Source organism: Rhinatrema bivittatum, chromosome 1, assembly GCF_901001135.1.
Source record: "Rhinatrema bivittatum chromosome 1, aRhiBiv1.1, whole genome shotgun sequence".
NCBI lineage: Eukaryota > Metazoa > Chordata > Amphibia > Gymnophiona > Rhinatrematidae > Rhinatrema > Rhinatrema bivittatum.
The window spans coordinates 36,239,011-36,266,120 of record NC_042615.1 but is presented as its reverse complement, the minus strand read 5'-3'; the positions used below and the strand labels follow the sequence as shown (position 1 = coordinate 36,266,120).

The following is a 27,110-nucleotide window of genomic DNA, read 5'->3' as shown; positions in this document are numbered from 1 at the left end:
GGGTGGAAGTCGCTGGAAATGCAACTAGTAACCCTGATGCACGATGGACAGGATCCAAAGGTCCGATGTGATCGAGGTCCATTGATCTGCAAACAGCTGGAGCTAACTCCCAACCCGGGGGACGGTGCCTGGTGGAGAAGGTTGGCTCATGCTCCAAAACCCCATGGCAGGGTTCTGTGGTGGAACAGTGGTTGCCTGGGGTGGTCAAGGTTGCCTTGGCCTTGCCCTGGGAGTAGGCCATTGAGCCCTGGACCTCGGTGCTGGTGGGTAGTATTTTCAAGGTTGATAGAAAGGACTCTTTGGGTATTACCATGGGGGCTTCTTGGATGGCTGGGTGTCAGAGGTACTAGCTGACAACTGCTGAACGGTCTCCTGATAGTCCTTCAGCTGTGACACCGCCTCCTTAATTCTGTCTCTGAACAGATTTTCCCCTGTACACGGCAAATCAGCCAGATGGTCTTAGATCTCAAGACGCAAGTCTGAGGCTCGCAGCCATGCTGTCTGCCAGGCTCCTATGCCCGCTGCAGCGGTTCTCATGGCTCTCTCAGAGATGTAATAAGCAGAGCGAACCTCCTGCTTATCGCATTCCAGGCCTGCTGGACAATTGTCTGGAAATCCTCCTGGAACTGCTGTGGTAGGTGCTCACTAAATTCAAGGGCCTGTTTCTATAGGTTCCTGGAGTACTGCCCCATGTATAATTGGTAGCAAGCTATCCGGGCAGTCAACATGGCGCCCTGAAACACCCGGCATTCAAGGGCCTCGAGAGCCCCGTGCTCTCTCTCTGGGGGAGCAGAGGCATGGGTGTGGATCCTTTTCACCTTCTTTAGGGCTGACTCTACCACCACAGATTGGTGGGGGAGTTGACGGCGGTCGAATCCAGTGGACGGCTGGATTAGGTATACCGCGTCAGTCTTCCGGTTAACAGGTGGCACCGAGATGGGGTGTTCCCAAAGGCGGGTTACCAGCTCCTTGAAGATATCATGGACTGGCACAGAGACCACCTCTTTCGAGCATCTATGAATTGTAGAATCTCAAGCATCGTTTGCCTGGTGTCCTGCTCTGTTAAAAGCTGGAAAGGCACCGATTCTGCCATGGCCTTTACAAATCCCGCGAAGGAGAGGCCCTCTGGGGGAGATCTTCGTTGCTCTTCCGGAGGAGAGGGCTCGGAAGTCAGATCCTCCTATTCCTCAGGGGAGGATACGGACACCTCCCCCTCCCAGAGGTCATAAGGGGCCTCCCCTTCATTGTGACCCTCCGGAGATGCGGGGAAGGGGGGGGGCGAAGACCCAACGGTGGACAAGACAGCTGACCCTTCTCTTTCTTCCCACACTCCATTTTTAGAATGGATGTGCGAATTGTGGGAGAAGGTGAGGAGCAGCTGTTGGGACATGAAGTCTGCACTCATCATTCTCCCTGCAGAGGCTGCTCCTGCACTGTGGGAGGGTCAAATGACAGCCCTGACCCCTCATAAGTTGCAATGGTTCTTAAGTCTTTGTCCACCACGGCCGAGAACAAACAGAACATTAGAAAGGAAAACTGATCACTACACATTGGCTGATTCTAGCAAGTTCAAATGCAAAGGACTTTGTGAACTCTGTAATTATTTTTACTGTGTCCTCATTGGAAATCACATAGAATGCATATTTAAATTCTCTGATCATACATTATCTAACCCCTAAAATTCCTAAGGACAGATCTAAGTGCACTCTGGCACCAATAATCACTGAGCGAGGAAATCAGAATGCAAACCTTTATTCTAATAATTGTAGTAACTATAAAGAATGACTTCAGACTGCATCTTAGTGTTATCAGATGTAATGCGAGGTGGGGGGGGGGGGGGGGGAGATCAGTTTTCCTGTTTCAAAAAAAGATTTTCAATTAGTGTGTTTAACAGTAAATGCAGTTGCAGGGTCAGAGATACTGAAAAAAATATATATATCCCCAAAAAGATTAAAAAAAAAAAAAATCCCCAAAAAGATTAAAAAAAAAAAAGAGAGAAATTCTTTCCCTAATCAGCACAGTAATATTTCCTAACATGCTCCTCACGGTACCTGTTGTGTCTTTCGAAACTCCTCTAAAATCTTTGCCGCCATTTCATAATCTTCCAGCAGATGGTAAGCAATGGCATACCCTATCCACGACGCCCGTTGCGCAGGTCGTAAGTGAAGCAACTGGTACCTGGTTTCCTGAAAAACATACAAGGCTCAGAGCATGGTATGCAGCACACTATCCACTTCTAACACTTGGCTGCTCTCCCTGTGCTAACAACGAAGCAACGATTTAAGTTCTCGATGGCCTGGCGCCTGCTGAAATGACCGTCTGCAGATATTCACCGTTCTCGCCATACGGCTTCCATCATCTGGTTAACCATTACTAACCATTCAGTCATAAAAAAGTTACATAAAATGTATGCTCCCATCTACTCGCTGAGAAAAAAAAAAAACAACACACACACACACTTGAAAAGAACAGGTAAACAAATGACCTTATCTTGGCTCTCCCAGCATACTTTTCATTTGTGTACTAAATCACCAGATCTGCAGACTGACTGCTCCGCATACCCGGTAACCCTCAAGGTCCCTCATCTGAATCTGTAGAAGAGACAGGTCCCTTAGGATTTGCAGATTATCTTTGTCCCATTTCAGTGCATTTCTGTAGCATTTGATTGCTTCATCATACTTCTTGTCGGACCTCTGGAGAAGGCCGTAGACATGCCAGCCTGAAGAAAGGTGTTAAGGGTACCATGGCAATTGAAGGAAAACGTGAAAGAAAAACGAATGCCAGCGCCACGGAAGGATTCAAATGCCTACAAAGCTAAGCATTTGCTTTAGTGCTTGTGTTACTCTCCTGAAGATAGATTATGAAGCTTCAAAGTGGAAGGTTTCCAAGCTTCATTTAACTTTAGAGATCATTTATCATATATGTGATCTAGCTAAAGATCAAGACATTTATTTACAAGTAATAGGTGTCTAATACCTCCCCTTTCACCTAGTTAATTCCCTCCTCCCCCAACCATCATATCATAATCTCCCTGATCCCCAGGCAACATCTGGCTACCACCCTACTCAGCTGGGGAAGCTACAAATCTTACAAGTAGGCAGAAGTGAAGTCCATCATTCTTGGGGAGGGGAGGATTACAAGGAACCCATTAACCTCTGCCATGGAGAGGCAGCATGCATGCACACATTCTCCGGGCCAAGATGGTAAGCAGTCAGACAGTCTCCTCAGGGCTGCACTATGTCTTCTAAACATCCACAGTGCGCCACAAGGAAGCACGTGCCCTTCCTGGAGGTCCTCAACCCTGCCTGGCCCAATACCTCTTCCCATAACTTCACAATCGCGATATATCTTTCATTCAGCCAAAGAACGAGAGAGACAGAAACACAGACAAAGGGATTAATAAGGTCACCACAATTATCCAAATCTGCATCAATTAAAGGATGGATCGCCTCATGCTGGAAAGAACAGAAGAAGTCTGGCTTATAGATATTCAGCCTATTATTCCCAAGGAAAATGCTGTGGGTAAATTTAAGAAAACCCGGTGCGACTGGATGTGTTTTTCAAACTGGATTTGCTTGTTTAATGGGAGAATGACTTGGGAGGCACATGCTATCCCTGCTTTGGATTGTGGAGGGCGTATATCTCGGATGCACAGAACTATGGTAATGACGGTGCCTTTGCTTTCCTTGTTCCATATGTTTCGATGTGTGTTTAACATGCATTAAAGAAATGTGTATAGAAGGAAAAAAAAACCCGTTGGCAATGATTCACATTAACGCACAGCCATTACATGAAAACTGTATTTGTGCTGAAAATAAATGTGATGTCTTCTTAATGTACGAGACTGTTTTGCACTGCACCTTTTATTAGGCCAGCATAAAAATTATCTTGAGATAATTCAATAATTCTTGAGCTAGTCAGGTACAAAGTATCATACCCTGCACAGAATCCAGTTTTCTATAAAACTGAAACCTATTCAAAATATGAATTTGTAACTTAATGCGCAATGTGTGCTGGAAAAAAAAATGCCTGTGCATGCGGGTTGCCCTTTGTGATTAAGCGGGTATATTTCAAAATGTTTCCCACCAAATGTATTTGCAAAGAAATATGAATACAAAGATCTGGATTAAAATACTTGTCTATGTGCTGCGAATTGTACTGGAACAAAAGTTTATATTAATTTTCAACAAACAGATTAAAAACAGGCTTTCGGTTTGTGTACCCCGTGTAAAACTGGATTCACAGTTTTATCTATAGTTACTGGACAAAGGCAAACTAGAAGAAAGCCTACAGACTGCCTAAGCTCCAATGCTTCTCCCCAGGATTTGATTTAAATAAATTGCAAGGATTCCTGTTGAGCAAAAACGTAGAGTCCCGGTCCTGTAACCTGTGAGAGAACATTTGAGGATACAGACGTGGCTCTTGAGGTCATTCCGCAAGCCCCTGCGCACCAGGTCGTATGCTTCCTCCTTCTTCCCTAAACAGTTCAGCGTTAGCCCCTTCATTGCTAGGGTTTCTGAAAAGAAAGGAAATCACAGCAAAGGAGCACATAAGCACATAACTGAGTCAGATCCATCAAAAGCCCAGCATTCTGCCCCCAGCGGTGCCCAGTCCAGGTCACAAGTACCCAGCAGATCCCCAGTGGTAGCTCTGTCTCTTGTCTCTCTCTCCCAGGAGTAAGCGCTGGCTTCCCCTACATCTGCCTGGCTAATAACTGTTTATGGACTTCTCCGTCAGGAACTTGTCCAACCCTCTCTTGAACCCCGCTCTGTTACTCGCCTTGTCCTCATCCTCCTGCAACAGATCCCACAGCTTGATTGTGCCCAGAGTGAAAAAAAATGCTTCCTACGATTTGTTTTAAATCTGCCGCTTGCTAATTTCATGGAGCGTCCCCTAGTCCTAGTCTTGTTGGAAAGGGTAAATAACTGCTCCCTATTCACCCGTTCCACCCCACTCACGAGTTTATAAATCTCACTCACATTCCCTCTCAGCCGTCTCTTTTCCGAGCACTAGCTTGTACAGCCTCTCTCCCATAAGGGAGCGTTTCCATCCCCTTCTCTGTACCTTTTCTATATCCGCTATAGCGGGTGACCAGAGCTGCACACAGTACTCAAGGTGCGCTCGCACCATGGAGCGATACCAAGGCATTAGGATATTCTCAGTTTTGTTCCCCTATTCCTTTCCAAATAATTCCTAACATTCTATTTGCCTTTTTGGCCGCCGCCACTTGCTGAGCCGAAGATTTCAAGATATTGTCCACAAGGACTCAGGAAGTCACCACCAAGGAAAAGGACCTCAAACACGGAACTCAGCACGGTGTACCTGTACTTGGGATTATGTTTCCCTACGTGCATCCACATTAAATTGCATCTGCCATTTAGAAGCCCGGTCTCCTAGTCTCACAAGGTCCTTTTTTTTTTTTTTGCAGTACATCACAATCCGTTGCCAGTTTAATGACTCAAAACAATTTTGGGCCATCAACAAATGTGGTCACCTCCCCTTGCTTTCTCCAGATCATTTATGACTATGCTAAATAGTACAGGTCCCAACACAGACCCCCCTAGAGCACTCCAGTAAGGACCTTTCTCCATTCGGAAAACAGACTGTTTAGTCGTACCCCGCATTTCCTGCCTCAGCCAGTCACCAACCAACCATAAAACACTGCCTCCTGTCCCAAGACTTTTCAATTTCCTGATGAGTCTCTCACCAGGGACTTTGTCATTGTCTTCTGAAAACCCAAATACGCTGGCTCACCTTTGTCCGCATGTTTTACACCCGTGGAAAAAAAAAAATCTAGTATATCGGTAAGGCAAGACTTCCCTTTGCAAAACCTATGTTGTCTGTACCCCGTTCTGTGAGGTCATCGCAGCCCTCAGTACCTCCCTCCTTTCCCCCTTGACCTCCACCTCATGTCCCATCAACTCCCTGAGTTTCCTCACTTTTAATTGCATTAAACCATGACCATTCCCCTTCAGCTTCTTAAATCCATCCTCGGTTTTTTTTCTGCCCTGTTACAAATCTCAGTGCTATCTGCCAAAAAGATCCGTCTTCCCCTTTTAAATACTGTTTATGAACACGCTGAATAGAGCCGGCCTCAGGACAGACTCCTGTAGCAGCCCGCTGGTCACCCTTTCACCCTCAGCAGGAACTCATTTTAATCACCACACACCACTACCAAATATACTTCGGATGTCGGGAAACAATATTAAAAAAAAAATAATAATAATCCAATATGTCCCTAGACTCATGTAATAAACAGTTCTAGCTGTTTTAATGTGAAAAGAGATGGCAACGGCACCAGTATACGAGCGTGCAGGCAAGAGTTAGAAATAACCTCCCACGCACAATATCAGGTTGACCTTCACCGGGATGTGTCACAACTGACTGGATGCAATTCATGAGTCATTCAGCCCCCAGTCACCCAGAGCAAATTTACAACACCGACTTATACATGGCTACTTGCAGGCAAGAACTGTTTACAAAACCAGGGCTTGTGGAAAAAATTCTAGATTCGGTGCACTGCTGCTTGCCATGAGCGCTTCTGAAACAGTGAGCAACAGACAAAGGGCAGAGATTTCTTTACCTATGGACTTCAGGCTAAATAAAAAAAAAATAAATAAAACCCTTACATGTCACTCCTGTTTAACCTCCTCACCTTCCCTCGATCTCTTGTCTGGGGCAATTCAGGTCCAAGTGTTTAAAGGGATCACCTGGACGTCTTTTTGGTGAGAATGGGCGAGGATGGAAGGTGGAGAGGGGGAGGGGAGTTAAGCTTCTGCATCGGTTGATTATTTTTTTCCCTTTCTTGTCTAAAACTCAGCGACTCTGGCACGGAGAGCATCTGAATCTGGCTCTTCTGCCCAAAAAAGCTGCTGCCTTGCCACAGGACCAGCCAGGTGGAATTTTAATTGGTACAGAACAGAAAACATTTTATCTTCCCCAACTAATAAGAACTGAAAGCTGGACAATAGAAAGCGCTGAATTCTACCCAAACGGTGAAGCATGATTTGTGCTTTAGGTCACCAAAGTCTAAAAAAAAAGAAAAAAAATTTTTTTTGTAAAGCTTCATATTTGCTAACATAGTACATGATAGCAGATAAGAACCAGCTGGCTCACCCAGCCCGCTCCATTTTTCCCTGTCTATATTGCTTTAGTTAAGGATATCTCCCAGCAGTCAGTTATACAGGCTTGACTGCCTGCAGCATATTGCTACACTAGTTATCCAAGCTTTGCATCTTCCCTCTCCTTGATCCTTTACCATTCTAAGCAGATGCGCTTACACAGATCCAGGGTTGTCAACTTTCAACCGTAAATCTCTGAACGCCCTCTGGAGATGCTATTTAATATCTTTGCTGATGGGGTTCATGCAATGCATCTTTTACTGACACTCTGCACCATTAGAAAAAAAAAAACCCCACAAGAAACTTGGAATATAATAGCAAATAGGGACCATCTACTCTGCCAAGTTTACTTCCTGCTACAGTGCCACAGATCCTCCCTTCCACCAACGTCATATCATAACCCCCTTTGTCCTTGAATTTCTGCTACTGAATATAAAAACTCTAGGCTTCAGGGGGGTTTTAAAATGTAAAAACAAGCAGAAATATTACAGCAGCTTAAAACTCACCTCCATGTTCTGCAAACTTTGGGTTGGAGAGGATCTGCTTGCAGAACTTGAGTCCATTCCTGTACTGCTTGTGTTCGTAACATCTCTGAGGACACAGAACAAAAAAAATCATGATGGACCTACTAAATCAACAGTCGCTGACAGTCATTCCTTCGTTTCTGTAAAATGAATTTATTTACAAGTAAGAAAACTAAATTTTCTTCCCATATTCATGGGTTTTTTGTTTTTTTTTTTTACTAAAAACGGATGTTCCATTTTTACATATTTTGGTCTCTAGCAACAGCAAATTAAATGCGCAACCCTCTGTAAACCATAAGTAATTTTTTTTCCCTTTAAATCAATCCCATTCTCATCCCAACTTCAGCTAACCAAAACACGGTTTTGCAGGTGAACCACTTTTATATCTTGAATGGTTCCCAAACGGTGTCACGCAGAGACCTCGTCCCTCTGCTGTAATCTGTTCATTTTTTCCAGGACATGCCACTTCTTTTCATTCATTTAAGGAGATTTGTTTCTCCCCAGCGAGTGGCCAAAATACAGCAAGCTGACACTAGGAGGGGGGGCTAATAAGCTTATACTCTATCAGGTATTTATTTTTATAGGCAAAGCGAACAACAAAATCCCAGAATCCCATGGGAAGTCTGCATCTGATATCCCTTTAAATCATCTGCTGTACTAATTTCTGGACCTTCTCACCAATCTGCCACCCTTTTCCTTGTTTTCCCCAGCACTGTGCCAATGTACTGAGTGGAATCCTAATAGAGGGAAAAAATAAAATAAAAACTAGTAATGAATTTCCTAACGTAGCAAAAACTTTTCCTGAAGTCATATTTCCTTCCAAAATGCTTCAAAAGAGCGAATGTCCCTGGTACAGTGACATTTTTTCCTGAAAATCAGAAGTTCAGAATGGAAGTGTGCTAGCTTATTTAATTAAAAAAAAAAAAAAAGATTGTTTTACACCCCGGAGGGCTCACTTCAAATGTCTGGAGCAGAGGAGTCACTTGGGGAAAAAGTTTGAGTCCACTGGACTGTCTGATTTAGGCTCCGATGGATAACCCCTTTCTATGTGGGAGACGCATACAAATCTTTTAAGGATCAAATCAAAACCTGAAAGATTAGAGAGACAGGCGATGTGGAGAACAGCTGGGGGGAACAAATATGTGAGAAGAAGAGACATTAAATTAGTGCTTGAAAACGGTGGGAAGGTGAAGGCCATACTACCGTGGTGGGGAAAATCCAGGTGCCAAGGGGCCTGGGTGCCTAGAATTCAGCTGGCAGGCAGGGAGGAAGGAGTAACTACGGCTCCAGGCCAGGAGGAGGGCGCTGGAAAAAGCAGTCACCAACTGGGGCTGGAAGCAAGCAGCCCCCAGGCTGGTTAAAGGGGCACTTAGAGAAGATAAGGCCATCGCGGAAAGATTAAATGATTTCTTTGATATGATATGATGATATGATTCAGACCTTCAGATACTTGAAAAACTTTTAACGATCCAAAGACAACGACAAACCTTTTCAGTCAGAAAAAAATCAGCAGAACCAGAGGTCACGAGCTGAGGCTCCAAGGAGGAAGACTAAGAACCAATGTCAGGAAGTATTTCTTCACGGAGAGAGTGGTGGATGCCTGGAATGCTCTTCCGGAGGAAGTGGTGAAGTCCTAAACTGCGAAGGACTTCAAAGGGGCGTAGGATAAACACTGTGGATCCATCAGGTCTAGAGAAAGTGTATAAAGAGGAGGCAGCAAAACACTGCACGGAGCGGCAGTAGCCACAGAGGCATTCACGGAGCGGGATGCCAGTGGCCAGTGGTTGGTGTTCCACCTTCACGGAGCGGAAGGATGGAGGCCTGCCATCTCCATATTTAAAAAAAAAAAAAAAAAAAAAAAAGGGGTGGGCAAGAGTATGTATAATTAACGAAGAGTTCATAAGCTATAGGTACTACCAATTATTAGGCTTATTCAATATTTGTTGATAGATAATGTGGCTTTCAATGCATACTTCACTTTCAATACATATCCAACATAACTCTCTGCTTCAACAGCAGGGGAGAAGAAAAACTAATAGTACACGCATATCCAGCATTGCTCTCTGCTTCAACGGCAGGGGAGAAGTAAAACTAATAGTACACGCATATCCAGCATAGCTCCCTGCTTCAACGGCAGGGGAGAAGTAAAACTAATAGTACACGCATATCCAGCATAGCTCTCTGCTACAATGGCAGGGGAGAAGAAAAACAACCAATAAGGGCTGAATAACAGTCTGGGTAAAACAAATAAGCATGGGTGTAGCTTGCTTATTGCGGCGGTTACTACCCCTAACTAATCAAGCTTGATATTTCACTTGGATGCAGCTCCATCAATGCTCTCTGCATTAATGGTGGGTGTGAAAGGGAAATAGAACCAAAGGTTACTAGGAGCCAAGAGAAACAGATAAGTATCAGAAAAAAAGAAGTGTGAGGCTTGCTGGGCAGACTGGATGGGCCGATTGGTCTTCTTCTGCCGTCATTTCTATGTATCTATGTTTCTATATGTTTCTTTGCTTCGGTGTTTACTGAAGAGGATGTTGGGGAGGTACCCGTAATGGAGAAGGTTTTCATGGGTAATGATTCAGATGGACTGAATCAAATCACGGTGAACCTAGAAGATGTGGTAGGCCTGATTGACAAACTGAAGAGTAGTAAATCACCTGGACCGGATGGTAAACACCCCAGAGTTCTGAAGGAACTAAAAAATGAAATTTCAGACCTATTAGTAAAAATTTGTAACTTATCATTAAAATCCATCCATTGTACCTGAAGACTGAAGGATAGCAAATGTAACCCCAATATTTAAAAACGGCTCCAGGGGCGATCCGGGAAACTACAGACCGGTTAGCCTGACTTCAGTGCCAGGAAAAATAGTGGAAAGTGTTCTAAACATCAAAATCACAGAACATATAGAAAGACATGATTTAATGGAACAAAGTCAGAATGGCTTTACCCAGGGCAAGTCTTGCCTCACAAATCTGCTTCACTTTTTTGAAGGAGTTAATAAACATGTGGATAAAGGTGAACCGGTAGATATAGTATACTTGGATTTTCAGAAGGCGTTTGACAAAGTTCCTCATGAGAGGCTTCTAGGAAAAGTAAAAAGTCATGGGATAGGTGGTGATGTCCTTTCGTGGATTGCAAACTGGCTAAAAGACAGGAAACAGAGAGTAGGATTAAATGGGCAATTTTCTCAGTGGAAGGGAGTGGACAGTGGAGTGCCTCAGGGATCTGTATTGGGACCCTTACTTTTCAATATATTTATAAATGATCTGGAAAGAAATACGACGAGTGAGATAATCAAATTTGCAGATGACACAAAATTGTTCAGAGTAGTTAAATCACAAGCAGATTGTGATAAATTGCAGGAAGACCTTGTGAGACTGGAAAATTGGGCATCCAAATGGCAGATGAAATTTAATGTGGATAAGTGCAAGGTGATGCATATAGGGAAAAATAGCCCATGCTATAATTACACAATGTTGGGTTCCGTATTAGGTGCTACAACCCAAGAAAGAGATCTAGGCGTCATAGTGGATAACACATTGAAATCGTCGGTACAGTGTGCTGCGGCAGTCAAAAAAGCAAACAGAATGTTGGGAATTATTAGAAAGGGAATGGTGAATAAAACGGAAAATGTCATAATGCCTCTGTATCGCTCCATGGTGAGACCACACCTTGAATACTGTGTACAATTCTGGTCGCCGCATCTCAAAAAAGATATAATTGCGATGGAGAAGATACAGAGAAGGGCTACCAAAATGATAAGGGGAATGGAACAACTCCCCTATGAGGAAAGACTAAAGAGGTTAGGACTTTTCAGCTTGGAGAAGAGACGACTGAGGGGGGGATATGATAGAGGTGTTTAAAATCATGAGAGGTCTAGAACGGGTAGATGTGAATCAATTATTTACTCTTTCGGATAGTAGAAAGACTAGGGGGCACTCAATGAAGTTACATGTGGCACATTTAAAACTAATCGGAGAAAGTTCTTTTTTACTCAACGCACAATTAAACTCTGGAATTTGTTGCCAGAGGGTGTGGTTAGTGCAGTTAGTATAGCTGTGTTTAAAAAAGGATTGGATAAGTTCTTGGAGGAGAAGTCCATTACCTGCTATTAAGTTCACTTAGAGAATAGCCACTGCCATTAGCAATGGTAACATGGAATAGACTTAGTTTTTGGGCAATTGCCAGGTTCTTATGGCCTGGATTGGCCACTGTTGGAAACAGGATGCTGGGCTTGATGGACCCTTGGTCTGACCCAGTATGGCATTTTCTTATGTTCTTAAGAAGGGAAGAGAACGAGAGAAGGAAACGTCTAAAGCAAAATAAGCAAAGAAAAGGAAACGAGTAAACTTTTTTTTTTTTCTCCTCAGCACCAAAGAATTTTGGCCACTGCCTATTTTTTCTAAACACTTTTTCCCCATGTGGGCGTTAGTACTGACCGATTTTGGTGAAGCAAAACACTTATTTAAATCTGATTAGTATCCTTTTGTGTAGGTTTCAGTTTTGATTGCCTTTCTTCCAGAAATGTTATTTAGATTTTTCAAAAGAGAATCAAAGTTGGTAAAACAGGAAATTTGAGTACTGGTATCAGATATATGCATATTGAAGCAACTGCCTCGACAACTGAGCACTCGCCAGCTACTTATATCCTGGATTGGTCACTGCTGGAAAAAGGATGCTGGGCTTGAAGGACCCTCGGTCTGACTCTGCATGACAACTTCTTATATTCTTACATTAAGCTGAGCCCATGGCTAATGATTTGAAGCCGTGGCTGGTAGAACAATTTGTTCATTTTTTAGACTGCTATATGGTTGCAAACAAATGCTAGCCACAGAGGTGTTGTATTATCACCTGAAAGCTTTCAAGGTGAGGAGCAGGCCAGTGGTTAAAGCAGCAGGCTATGAACCAGGGGGAAAACCAGAGTTCAAATCTCACTGTCATTCCTTGTGATCATGGGCAAGTCACTTTACCCTCCATTGCCTCAGGTACGAGGCTTAGTTTGTCAGCCCACGGGGGGACAGGGAAATACCTACAGTACCTGAATGTGTCAAAAGCGGAATTATAAAATAAATTGTAAAGCACATCAAAGGCTAAAAAGGATCACACACAGCGTAATTAGATTAGATAATACTAAATTTTTAAAAAAATGGGATAACAAGCTTCAAATAACTATTTTACCAAATGTGTACAAATCTGCACAATTTCCTGTGGCTGAAGTCATATTAGCCCCAATTCTCCCCTCACCTCTGAAAAGGAGATCTAGATCAGAAAGTGCAAGCATGTCTTAAGTAATACATGTAATTTTTTATTTTTCCTGGCACAACCGTTTCCTTCTGCTCCTTTGGGCTTCCAGCTTGATGGAATCTGGCCTCTGCCAGGGCTACAGTGCCAAGAGTCTCCATCTGAACCTATCCACTGTTCCTCCCCACACCCCCATCTAATTCCCCACTGCAGTGACAATCTTTGGCTTCCTCCAAAATCCGGCCGGCATATAACCTGAGAATCAGGCCATTACGTGCCAGTATTGAGCAATGGCTTAGGACTCCCTCCAATGGATCATGAACAGTAGCGATGTGCATTCGTTTCAAAAGAAAATTTCCTGTTCTGCTTCAATTTGTTTCAAAATGGAAGAAAACAAACGACTCTCCCCCGGCCCCTCTTACCGCGCTGGCACTCTTCGCTCCTGCCCCGCCGATGCTGTGATTAAAAATGGCACCCGAGGATAAAGGCTGGCACCATTTATTTCTTTTGTGCAAAATGGCACCCACTTAGGTGCTATCGTTTTGTACTGCAAAATTAACTCGGTGTCCTTGGGTCTGCTGGTGCCCTTGTTTATTTTGCTTTCCCAGAGCCAGGCCAGCACCATTTTTAATCACAGTATTGGCAGGGCAGGTACGAGGGTTCTGGGGGTGGAGAGAATCAGGAGCGGAGCCTGGATTGTTTTGTGTCTTTTTTTTGTTGTTTTAAATAAATGAAAAGAAATTTTAAAAAACAAAACAAAAAAATGTCTGTGCACACCCCTAATGAACATGACTGCTATAGCAACCCCATATATTGTAAATTAAATACAAGGTTCACCAGATCTCACAATGACAGGCAGACTAAAAAATTAAATTTATCAGTAAAACTAGGCGGGGTTTTTTGGGGTTTCTTTTAAATAATTCTCTTTAAGGAGGCCATTGTCACTAAAGTATATCATTAACACTAGTCTACTTTAACAGGTAAAAACATTAGTTACATAAATGAAAACATCTTAAATGATTCTGTCAATTATTTTTATCTTTTACCCAGTTTTCTAATGTAATAGACTTATTGAGCAAGACTAGTCTACCTACTTTCCAAAGGAAAAAAAGGCAAAAGCTTTATGAGATTACCATGCATCTTTGCCCCTAATAACTTTCATGTTGGGTGCCCCATCTACACCAAAATTTGCAGAAAGGCACGGCGTCCTAGAGGATTTGGTGAGCCACATATAAACGCAGACTCGCATATGCGAGCACCTCTCGGGAAAGCAGATGCCATTAGCTGTGCAAGGAATTTCATGTTTTAATGCCCAGTCCAGCTGAAGAAAACTGGGCTCTGAAACTGGCAGAGCAGCAGCCCTGAGAGTGTTTGCTCTGTTGAAATAGGCTGCTGGAATTGTTCCACATTTCTCAGCCCTGAAGCAGCGTCGGCTCTTCTGCAGGTTTTCCTGCATCGGCTGGCGTGACTCTCCGGCTCCCTTGCTCCTTTCTGAGGCGTTCCCCGGGCTGACTGTGATAGAAGGTCTAGGCACAAGATAAGTGCTTTGCATTGCAGTGGCTGAAATCGCTGGCCTTTTGGCGCTTCGTGTTTGCGCCTAACCACAGAGCAGTCTCTGATTTCTGTACACAGCTGGCATTCAGTGCTTGTGTCCAATCTGAAAGCAGTTTTGTTTTTCACCTCTTATGATTTGAAATTTCACATTAATGACTCAGTTTTATAATTTGCATACCAGCGAACCAGTAATAAAGATCTCTCATCATTCTCTTACAGCAACGATTCACTTTTGTACTGTGTGGATATTGAAAAATAAGTTAATTGAGTGGACAATGAGCTATAGAATTTGCCAACAATGAATTTGTTCACCGATACTGCTTTATCCCCAATGGACATTGAATGATGGGGTTAGCAAACTTAATTCAGTCTATTTTCATCACAAGATTAAGAAGAATTAAGGATCAGGCTGGACATTGGAAAGGGTTATTTAATAAGAAAGCAGTTTTTTTTTTCATCTCTCATGATTAGAAATCGTATATTCGTGACTCAGCTCTACAATTTGTGTACAAATGATCCTACTTCACATAGCTGGATATTGAGCCATAAAGTTCACCACTGACTTAGTTTTGCATTGTGTGAATATTGAAGTAAATTGACTGGATAATGAATTTCAGAGATGCCAAACATCAACTTCTTTACTGATTTAGTTTCATTTTTTTCGGGTTTATTTCCATCACAAGACCAAGAAAAATCCAGAATTAGGTTGACACTGAGAAAGAGTTTTGTAAATCAAATAATTTTAAGTTTTAAGACAATTAAAAATTAATCTTCAGTTCCAGAGATGGTTCTCAGGGGTGATGAGTCAGACGAGCTGAACAAAATCACTGTGAACCTGGAAGATGTAGTAGGCCACATTGACAAACTAAAGAGTAGCAAATCACCTGGACCGGATGGGTATGCATCCTAGGGTACTGAAGGAACTAAAAAAATGAAATTTCTGATCTATTAGTTAAAATTTGTAACCTATCATTAAAATCATCCATTGTACCTGAATATTTAAAAAAGGCTCCAGGGGCGATCCAGGTAACTATAAACCAGTGAGCCTGACTTCAGTGCTGAGAAAAATAGTGGAAACTATTCTCAAGATCAAAATCATAGAACATATGGAAAGACATGGTTTAATGGAACACAGTCAACATGGATTTACCCAAGGGAAGTCTTGCCTAATAAATCCACTTCATTTTTTTGAAGGGGTTAATAAACATGTGGATAAAGGTGAACCGGTAGATGTAGTGTATTTGGATTTTCAGAAGGCGTTTGACAAAGTCCCTCATGAAAGGCTTCTACGGAAACTAAAAAGTCATGGGATAGGAGGTGATGTCCTTTCGTGGATTACAAATTGGTTAAAAGACAGGAAACAAAGAGTAGGATTAAATGGTCAATTTTCTCAATGGAAAAGAGTAAACAGTGGAGTGCCTCAGGCATCTGTACTTGGACCGATGCTTTTCAATATATTTATAAATGATCTGGAAAGGAATACAACGAGTGAGGTTATCAAATTTGCGGATGATACAAAATTATTCAGAGTAGTTAAATCACAAACGAATTGTGATACATTACAGGAGGACCTTGCAAGACTGGAAGATTGGGCATCCAAATGGCAGATGAAAATTTAATGTGGACAAGTACAAGGTGTTGCATATAGGGAAAAATAACCCTTGCTGTAGTTACACAATGTTAGGTTCCATATTAGGAGCTACCACCCAGGAAAAAGATCTAGGCATCATAGTGGATAATACTTTAAAATTGTTGGCTCAGTGTGCTGCAGCAGTCAAAAAAGCAAACAATGTTAGGAATTATTAGGACGGAAATGTTTAATAAAATGGAAAATGTCATAATATGCCTCTATATCACTCGATGGTGAGACGCACCTTGAATACTGTGTACAATTTTGGTTGCCACATCTCAAAAAAGATATAGTTGCGATGGGGAAGGTACAGAGAAGGGAAACCAAAATGATAAAAGGGGTGGAACAGCTCCCCTATGAGGAAAGGCTGAAGAGGTTAGAGCTGTTCAGCTTGGAGAAGAGACGGCTGAGGGGGGATATGATAGAGGTCTTTAAGATCATGAGAGGTCTTAAATGAGTACACGTGAATTGGTTATTACACTTTCGAATAATAGAAGGACAGGGCATTCCATGAAGTTAGCAAGTATCACATTTAAAACTAATTGGAGAAAGTTCTTTTTCACTCAATGCACAATTAAACTCTGGAATTTGTTGCCAGAGGATGTGGTTAGTGCAGTTAGTATAGCTGGGTTCAAAAAAGGTTTGGATAAGTTCTTGGAGGAGAAGTCCATTAATGGCTATTAATCAAGTTTACTTAGGGAACAGCCACTGCTATTAATTGCATCAGTAACATGGGATCTTCTTGGTGTTTGGGTAATTGCCAGGTTCTTGTGGCCTGGTTTGGCCTCTGTTGGGAACAGGATGTGGGGCTTGATGGACCCTTGGTCTGACCCGGCATGGCAATTTCTTATGTTCTTATGACAGAGATGACACTTTTGAATAAAAAAAAAAGTTATTTTTACTAATATGATTTTTTTCAATAAATACACATTCAGGAGATGCAGGTTTTTGGGCCAATGATTATACGAGCTAGTATGCTCCAAGTGAGTTATCCCAGGCGTACTTAGTGTTTGAGAGCTAGAACTTCCCTGCTCCCCAGTTACCATGTTCACGGCCAGTGGGTATTTTCATTAAAAAGGTATTACTGCACTGTTGTTTTATACATTTGCTAATAAAAGCTTTAAATACAAAAAAAAAAGGTATTTGTTTGGTAGTGATCTTGATACTTTAATCCTGTTAATTACTGTGAGGAAGCCCCAATGCAGTTTTCTTTCGGCTTGGTTTGAGGTCCCAACCACTTCAGGCTCCCCAGCAGCAGACCTGACCGAAATTCTTCAGATCTTTCAGGAAATGATAAGTCCGTTGCCTGCTTACATTTTCTTTAGTGGAAATCATCAAGTGCCAACACAAGCTAGCTACAAACCAGAATAAAAAAAATACCACAAAATGGAATCAGCACGGAAAACACATTTTGAGAAGGGTCATCAATTAAGGATCTGGCTCTTAGTCAGACAGACTGAAGAGCAGCTGCTGGGCTCAACATATTCCAACGCATGTGCTTAGCTGGGGGGATGGATCTGCAAAATCTTCTCCCTGAAAAGCAATAGCTCGCACGGCACCAACGGCATCCTGACGACGGATATGTTCTGAAACAAGCCCTCATTGTGCTCCGCGATGCCTTCTGGGGCAAGGCTTTTCAACCACAGGAAGTCTCTCCATTGTGTGCACAAAATTCAGAGCGGCCCCAGCGAGTTGAGAGCGGCCGATGGGTTTTGCATGCACTTTTATATACTGCAGCTGCAGAGAGCCTCTTACAGCAAGCGCCTCCCACGCAAGAATTCAGTGACCTGGACAAATACAGTTTCTAAACGCTGTCCTGAAAGTGAGATGCCATTTCCTTGCGCCGTTTAATTAGAACTATTAGCGACATATTGGAGTTGCCGCGTTAGTCTACTTCAATAGGCAGAAATGAGGACAACTCTGTAAAAAAGATTTAGGCATGGGGTTAACACACAGCTGGGGCCAGCTGCACACTGCTACAAGAAAAGACCTGTGGGTCAATTCCCCAGGACAGGTCTTCCACTCCCCTGGTCAGCCAGGGATGTGGATGCTGTAGCAGGAAGAGAGGTGTCTTTTTGCAAAGGATTCCAAGATCTGCAACAGCACAGACAATTCAGATGGAGTAGAGAAAATGAGGAGTGGCACAGAATTTGACAACCAAGATGTAATATCAAAAAAGTAAAGCATGATGATTTGGGGCACAGGAAAGAGACAGAGAGGTGAGATATGTTTAAGCACTGAGACACCAATCAAAACAGATCCGCACTGCAGGGTATTCTGGATCAACACCATCTGCTTCTTTTTATATTTGCTTTATGTATGGACATTAAACATTTATCAAACACTGTGGACAGAGTTAAATATTAAATGCTTTAGAATCTTTATACTAGGGTTCAACCAATTTTGTCTCTATGGTCTATCCCACATTTGTCATCAATGGACTCAAAGCAATGGCTTGGTTATATTTTTGCACCAAAAGAAACCGCTCAGAATGGAGCCCACCATGCAAGCCATCAGCAAACCCGGGACAGATATTTATCTTCCAAAATGGTCCATGTGCTGCAATGTTTCAGCTTAGCAAGCTTGAAATACCAATTTCTCTTACTGGTCCTGGGGAGGCTGCTGAGGCTGGGGCATTGCCAGCCACTGCAGAATGGCGACAACTTACTGGGCTCCAAAAGGGGGCCCACAAACTGTCACTGCAATAAGAACATAAATGCCACCGGCTCAGACCAATGGCCCAGCATCCTGTCGATGGCCACTTCGGGTCACCTGCAAGAAGCATCCAACAGATCCTAGCAGGGAAGTCCATTCCCCATTGTTCACGCATGGCTCAAGCAGTAAGACACTGTGGTCCTCACAACTATGTACTGGGCTAATACCTGTTCATGGACCCATCATCCAAAAACTTGTCCAAACCTTCTTTTAAAAACTCAGCTATACTACTGGTCTCAGGGCACCGACTGGGGGGAAAAAAAAAAACCACACTATTAAATTTGTTTAAAATCTTTTACCAGTTATTTCCATGATGTCCCTAGAGCAGGGTGGAAAAATATTTAGAAAAGTTAGGCATCAGCCAAAAATCTTGTAGAAGCCAGAGAACGGTTTTCACCTTTTTTGCTTTATTTGGTTATTTAACCTGTTATGGTTTCTTCCTTTGCGTCTGTTTTCAGGGTTTTTCCTTCTTTCCCCATTACCTGTTTTTGCTGTTTTGCTCCCCAAACCCCTCCTTCCAGGCACTATCCGGCCCCACCTCTCCCAGCACAGTAACGCAGGGCCTGGTGGCAGTAGCTTCTTAGGTCAGGCTCCCTTTTATGCCGGGCCTCCAACATCGGCGGCAGCAGCAGAAGCAGCTTCTCAGAATGGAGCAGGTCCCAGCCCTCAGCAGCGAGAGCCTGGGCCCGGCTTTAGTTACTACATCAAAATAAGCATTTACAAACCAGTACAGATCATTTACTTGGCAAGTGAAGGACCGTCTTGCCACCCGGGCATGTAATGCCAAACTTATGCTAATACGTGCTTCAACGGGTCACACGTAATCATCGGTCCAAGGTGGAATTGTGCTCAACTATTTGTTTTTTTAAACTGTTGAAAAGTTTTTACATTTTTTAAGCTTTGTTATGCACATTCAAATTATATTCCGGGCATCAAGGTTACTTCCCTTCACTCAGCTTCGGCTTGCTTGTTTGATGGGATATCTGATCCGGCACACTACTGTTTCGTACGTAGTACTATGTCGGATCGGATGTCCCACAAACAAGCAAGCTGAAGCTGAGTGAAGGGAAGTAACCTTGATGCCCAGAATATTGGGTAATTTGAATGTGCATAACAAAGCTTGAAAAATGTAAAAACTTTTCAACAGTTTAAAAAAAATAGTTGAGCACAATTCCACCTTGGACCGTTTAAGCACGTATTAGCATAAGTTTGGCATTACATGCCCAGGTGGCAAGACGGTCCTTCACTTGCAAAGTAAGTTTTTACTAGTTCATGAATGCTTATTTTGATCTTTTTACAGAAGGTGCGTTCACAAAGCTGACGCTTTCTTATTACAGTCGTGACCAAATTTCAGCTGCCTGGAATTTCTCCAGCCCTGCCTTATTCCTATCCGAAAGGGTAAATACTGTTCCAGCTCCACTCGTGATTTTATAAACCCCCTATCATATCCCCCCCTCGCTTGTCTCCTTTCCAAGCTAAAGAGCCCTGGTCTGTTCAGCGCCACCCTTTTATCATTCTTGTTGCCCTTTTCCCGTACCCTTCCTAGTTCCTCTCTCTTTTTCTGAGACTGGCGCCTAGAACTGCGCACAATACTGCGGCCGCACCGTAGATCCGTACAGAGGCCCGATGATATTCCAAGCTTGGTTTTCTATTCCATTTGGAATAAGGCCCAATATTCCATTTGCTTTCTGACCACTGCTGCACTCCAGGCTGAGGAATTCAGAATGACTCCAAGGTCCCTTTTCCTGAGTGGTAACTACTAATATGGAACCCAGGACTGGGTATCTATAGTTAGGATTACTTTTCCCCTTATATGCAATCTCTTTGCACTTGTCCACGTTAAATTTCCTCTGCCATTTAGATGCAGAGTTCCCCAGCGGGACAAGGTCCTACTGCAAGTCCTCGGTCTGCTTGTATTTTTAAACTACAACGAATAACCGTCACCTGCAAACTGAATCAGTACGCTCACTGCTGCCGTTCCCAGATGATTAATGAATATCTTTAAAAAAAAAATAATAAAAAAAAACCCATTGGTCTCTGTGTAGCTCCCTGGGGTACGCCACTAGCTTGCCTTTCTGTCATTGGGGGGGGGGGGGGGTTCTCGAATAGTACTAGTAGATTAGCGAGGCACAATTTCACTTTGTTAAATCCCTGCTTGCTCTTCCCCATTACGTCCAGGTAATTCTGTTCTTGAAACCATTTTAGCTGTCATTGACATCAGGCTCGTTGGCTTCACTCCTGGAGCTCTTTGTAAAAAGTGGCATTACAATGGCTACCCTCCCCCCTTCAGTACTACAAAATAAACGAACCCTCTAAGTGCAAGAATAATCAAAATGTAGAGAAACAACCAATCTCACGTGATCAAAGTAAAGACGTGTGGCAAGATTAATATTAACTAAAGAGAGAGACCATCATATTGCACTATATGATAAATATCATTAGGGCTAAAGTTTAAAGTGCACAATTCAAAAAACACCAATGTGCAATTTAATATTCCCCTTGTGAATAACTCCAAAAGCACTTGTCTGTAAAAGTTGTCTTCAAAAAGCATAAGGGATGCAGTTTGTTATTAGTTCCACCACATTAAAATTGAAATGCCCGACACTGCAATGTTTCAGAAGATGTAATTTCTTCTTTCTTCAGGGGAAGAAATCTAAATGTGGAATCAGCAGAGCCCCGATTTAGACATTAGAGCAACATGTAAAGCTCAATACCAATAGTGCTTGAGGTTTTGCGGGAGAGGAGTTACGTCGAAAAACTCACTTTAAACCTCCCAGTCTCCAACTGATCAGCAGTAGAGTGAAACACTACCCTCCTTCAGGTGTGCAATTTCAAGTCTGAGTTCCTTGTTTATTGATTGATTTGATTTATATTCCCCTTTTAGCACTTCAAAGTATATTACACGTTCAGGTACAGGAGTCCCTAGAGGGCTCACTATCTAAGTTTGTACCTGAGGCAATGGAGGGTGACGTAAATTGCCCAAGGTCACAAGGCGTGGCAGTGGGATTTGAACCCTGGCGTCACCTGGTCTGCAGCCCGCTGCTCTAGCCACTAGACCGATGGTCCCCAACCCTGTCCTGGGGGGCCCACCAGCCAGTCGGGTTTTCAGGATATCCACAATGAATATGCATGAGAGAAAATTTGCATGCACTGCCTCCACAACATGCAAATTTTCTCTCATGCATATTCATTGTGGGTATCCTGAAACCCGACTGGCTGGTGGGCCCCCCAGGACAGGGTTGGGGACCACTGCACTATATACCTCCACTCCATCTGGTCCTAATGATTTCATCTTCAGAGTGCTCTGGCGCCTCTTCCAGTTTTATATTGACTTGTGTACGTTTCACCCGGTCTTCAAGTACAAAGAAGAGTTCCCCAACATCCTCTATCATGAAAACCAAAGCATTAGTTTAGTTTTTCTGGGCCCCTTTTATCCCTGGTTGTCCATTGGTCCATTTGACTCTTGCTTTTCATGTATTTAAAAAAAGATTGCAGTATTAGATTTGAAAATAACCGAGCTAAGAGAGTTTGAAGGGGATATAAAAAATAAGGGGGGGGAGGCAGATTCATGATACAGGGAGCCACAGCAGGAGCCATTTCTAAAAATATTGGGTCAAAAAACAAACCAAACCTCTCCCTAACTGCCTGTGACAAACTCCTAGGAGCCCCCGCATGCTCATTATGCTTACAGCTCTTGATCTCAGCTTCCTCTTTTCTAGGCAGCAAGGACAACTTGGAGCTGAGATTTCCCCGGTTTCTTTCCCTTAGCCCCGATACGCGGGTTTCAGGTACCCTAAAGAGACATTTCTGCTTACCTCCAACACAACACAACATCCACTTTTGTCTGTACTAAAGCACCAAAATACAGATTTTAACTTTATTAAGATTCTCAAATGAAACTGGGCCTTACCAAAATGCTTAAAAGATGGGTGGGTGTGGGGGAAGACACCTTGAACCGTGACATGCTCCCACCCTTATTCTTCCCACCCAAGACGAGCGTGCCATGCGGCTGAAAGCGAGGAAGTACAGAATAAGTCAGGAAGGCCTGCGCTGCAGCTTGAGGGCATCGGAGGTCACAGCTGGAGTGCAGGCTGCGTGTGTTTGTGTGCATGCCAATGCTACTATTTCCTGCCAGGCCCTCCGAGTCCCTGGGGAAACGCTTGGAGCTAATTCCTTCCGTTTGGCGAACTTACAGGACTCAACATGAACTTTGACAAATCGGAGGCCATGCCATTCACTGTGCTGGAAGATTTGAAGGGAACGGCCGAGGATCCTTCCAGTGCATTGGACACAGTACATTGGACACCACCACATATTCTGGATGATCCGTACAGGCTGGATATCAGCATCATTTTGTGGCAAGTTACAGATCAACTGAGAATCTGGCATTAATTGCTCCCCTTCCCTACTCAGATGTACCCTGTCCAAAACGCTTCTATCCTTTATAAACTGCAAATGATTCCTCATTGGATTACTACCAAGGATGTGATAACACTTAAATCAGCATCGCTGCACTTTATCTGGAGGACAACGGGTGCAAAAATCAGTTCTTCCCAATTAATGGGTAAAAATAAATATGGCGGATTAGAAATGCCAGATTATGTAATTTTATAATATAGCGTGCAGAGTCTGCTTTTTCTGAAGCAGGCCATGCCGGAGAATAAATTGTGTGTTCCTTACTTAATTACAAGCTCAACAGATCCATATTTACCTCTCAGCATAACACATCTAACAGACCCATTAATGCCAAAATATATTAAACTTCATCCCTTAAGACCTGTATTGTTAGCTTGGAGAAATTTTACATAAGTGGAGGGGAACATTTTAATTATACTCTATCTTCCTTTCTACCATTCATAGGTATTAGTCAATTCCCCCTTCCCGACCCCAGGGATGGAAAACAATTTTTCAAATCAGGGAGCTTAAAGAAATAGAAGACAGAAGGGGCCAATCTGACACAACGCGCGACACCACACGCACATCTGAACAGATGAGAAATCAATGTGGACTTCCTGATAAGCACTCTCCTGCTTTCTTACAGGTAAGACATTGCATCTGGGATTTGAATACATCACGACTGACCCCAGAGTCTCTACGGCAGCGTGGAGAAATGCACAATACTTCATCTAACTGGCAGACTACTGAGAAACATGAAACGGGTTTAGGGAATACCAGAAAAGGAGGATATTCAAACCATCTGATGTGGCGACTCTCTCTCTCTTTCTCTGTTTTAAGGTTTAAACTGTTTATTAAGCGAGAGCAATGCAGATACGACAGAATGTGGCAGGCAGAGGTTTCTGACGCATGCTACTTCAAATAATGGTAAGCACATTTTCAAATATCCCCCCCCCCCAACAGTACACTGGAAAATAGCACAGGATCCAAATAAGATCAAACATCCCAATCCCAGCCCCCTCCCACCCCCTCAAATCAAGAGAGGGAGGACACGAGATGTTACGGTTAATCCGATACTCAAAGCGATAGAAGCAAAACCCATTTGGCCCAGCTCCACTGAAATTAATAGAATATTAATAGCTTCACAGGTACAGATCATTTAACACTGAACTACACACGCCAGTGGGCAGAATCTGGATGTAAGCATTACAAGTCTCCAGAAAGTTACGCTTGCACCTAAAAGCTGGTCCCAGTTGTCGTTTTTTCCATTACCATTAAATTATGGAAAGCACTCCTCCACAGGAGCGGCATCGGAGCTCCACACGGCGAGAATATCCTTTTCCCCCCAACCAGACATGCCTGCCAAACAAGCAGTCTATTACCCCTACCCTGGATTTCAAAAGATGCAGGGGGTCATCAAAAAGAACTCTTCCTGGAGCAAAAGAAATGTTTTGCCCATTAATAAGTTACAAAAAAAAAATATTCCCCAAAATGTACCCATTTCAACACAAGTCCAAAACACATGATCCAGATTCCCCCCCTAGGTATTTTACATTTAGGACAATTATCAGTAGACATATCCAGCATGAAAGGTCCTAACCGGAGAGAGAGAGAGAAATTCATTTAAAAAAAAAAACTTATACTGCATTTCCCCTAATCCTGCATAGGATACAATAGGTGCAATATGTTTGACACTAGCCAGTAATTGGTTATCTGTGTCAGTGTAAGTCTCTTTTCCATCTATCAAGCAAAGGGTCATAGAAAGAGGAGGGACTTGGGGCTAACATGGATTTACAGTATATAATCTAGAAATCCGCACCCTTTCAGTTTCCCCAATTTGAAAAAAACTCCTCCAATTGATCACAAAAGACACTACTCATTACATGAGAGCCTCTCAAACCTACAACACAGTGATTTAGTTTCAGATAGGCAAAGCGATTTTTTGCTATCAAATCATAAAGCTGCTGAAGGGGCCAGAAGGGAATGCAACTTCCCGCTCTCGTTCAGCGCTAACCTAAGTTGGGTAATACCTTTAGATACCCAAGAACTAAAAATTCTATAATGGGATCCAGGCGGAAAATTCAAGTTAACTTGAAACAGTAAATGGGAGGACATTTCTGAGGAATGACCCATCTATTCACCAAGACTCTTCCACACCATTCGCAGTGTTAAGAGAAATTCGCTACCTTTGAGAGAACCCAGTATAACTGCGCATTTTGCATGCAATAGGAAATGAAGGTGAAGTGAGGACACTAAGTGCTTCTCTATGTCCAGAGAAGTGTAATGAGAAGTATCCCAAAGCCAGTCCTTAAGATGGCCTAATTGGCATACCCGAATATACTTCTCTAAATCTGGTAATCCTATAATGCAGCCTCCCAAACTATATTAAGCTGCAGTTTATGTCCCTGCCACAAACATTTAGAGATAACATTGTATAATAATTTAAGTTCTTTTTTGTCCTGTAGATTAGTCCATACAGATGGGATACACCCTCTCACCAGCAGATGGAGACAGAGCAAAAATTCAAGAGCCGACTACTCCCTATAAAAGGCCTGATGTTGCCTCAGCTCCTCAGTATGTCTCTACCTCAGCAGATGTGCAGACATGTGGACTGGTGCTGCAACATGCAGATGGATTGTTAGTTAAAATTTGTAACCTATCATTAAAATCATCCATTGTACCTGAAGACTGGAGGGTGGCCAATGTAACCCCAATATTTAAAAAAGGCTCTAGGGGCGATCTGGGTAACTATAGACCAGTGAGCCTGACTTCAGTGCTAGGAAAAATAGTGGAAACTATTCTAAAGATCAAAATCGTAGAGCATATAGAAAGACATGATTTAATTGAACACAGTCAACATGGATTTACCCAAGGGAAGTCTTGCCTAACAAATCTGCTTCATTTTTTTTGAAGGGGTTAATAAACGTGGATAAAGGTGAACCGGTAGATATAGTGTATTTGGATTTTCAGAAAGCGTCTGACAAAGTCCCTCATGAGAGGCTTTTAAGAAAACTAAAAAGTCATGGGACAGGAGGCGATGTCCTTTCGAGGATTACAAAACTGGTTAAAAGACAGGAAACAGAGAGTAGGATTAAATGGTCAAATTTCTCAGTGAAAAAGGGTAAACAGTGGAGAGCCTCAGGGATCTGTACTTAGACTGGTGCATTTCAATATAATTATAAATGATCTGGAAAGGAATACGACGAGTGAGGTTAACAAATTTGCAGCCGATACAAAATTATTCAGAGTAGTTAAAACACAAGCGGATTGTGATACATTACAGGAGGACCTTGCAAGACTGGAAGATTAGGCATCCAAATGGCAGATGAAATTTAATGTGGACAAGTGTAAGGTGTTGCACATAGGGAAAAATAACTCTTGCTGTAGTTACACGATGTTAGGTTCCATCATAGTGGATAATACTTAAAATCGTCTGCTCAGAGTACTGCAGCAGTCAAAAAAGCAAACGATGTTAGGAATTATTAGGAAGGGAATGGTTAATAAAACAGAAAATGTCATAATGCCTCTGTATTGCTCCATGGCGAGACCGCACCTTGAATACTGTGTACAGTTCTGGTCGCCACACCTCAAAAAACAGATATAGTTGCAATGGAGAAGGTACAGAGAAGGGCAACCAAAATGATAAAGGGGATGGAACAGCTCCCTATGAGGAAAGACTGAAGACGTTAGAGCTGTTCAGCTTGGAGAAGAGACAGCTGAGGTGGGGACATGATAGAGGTCTTTAAGATCATGAGAGGTCTTGAACGAGTAGATGTGACTCGGTTATTTACACTTTCAAATAATAAAAGGACTAGGAAGCATTCCATGAAGTTTGCAAATAGCACATTTAAGACTAATCGGAGAAAGTTCTTTCACTCAATGCACAATTAAGCTCTGGAATTTGTTGCCAGAGGATGTGGTTAG

At 42.8% G+C, this 27,110-nt stretch overlaps 1 protein-coding gene across 2 annotated transcripts in view; it reads right to left on the bottom strand.

The window, feature by feature from the left end:
- NAA15 (N(alpha)-acetyltransferase 15, NatA auxiliary subunit) overlaps positions 1-27,110 on the bottom strand; it is a 180,636-nt gene that overhangs the window by 110,376 nt on the left and 43,150 nt on the right. For both annotated transcript variants that reach the window (XM_029595406.1, XM_029595321.1), the window contains exons 2-5: positions 7,628-7,712; positions 4,412-4,516; positions 2,562-2,719; positions 2,052-2,186 (exon numbers count right to left, since the gene is read on the bottom strand). In XM_029595406.1, coding sequence (XP_029451266.1) covers positions 2,052-2,186; positions 2,562-2,719; positions 4,412-4,516; positions 7,628-7,712 — 483 coding nt within the window. The remainder of the gene's footprint in view (positions 1-2,051; positions 2,187-2,561; positions 2,720-4,411; positions 4,517-7,627; positions 7,713-27,110) is intronic.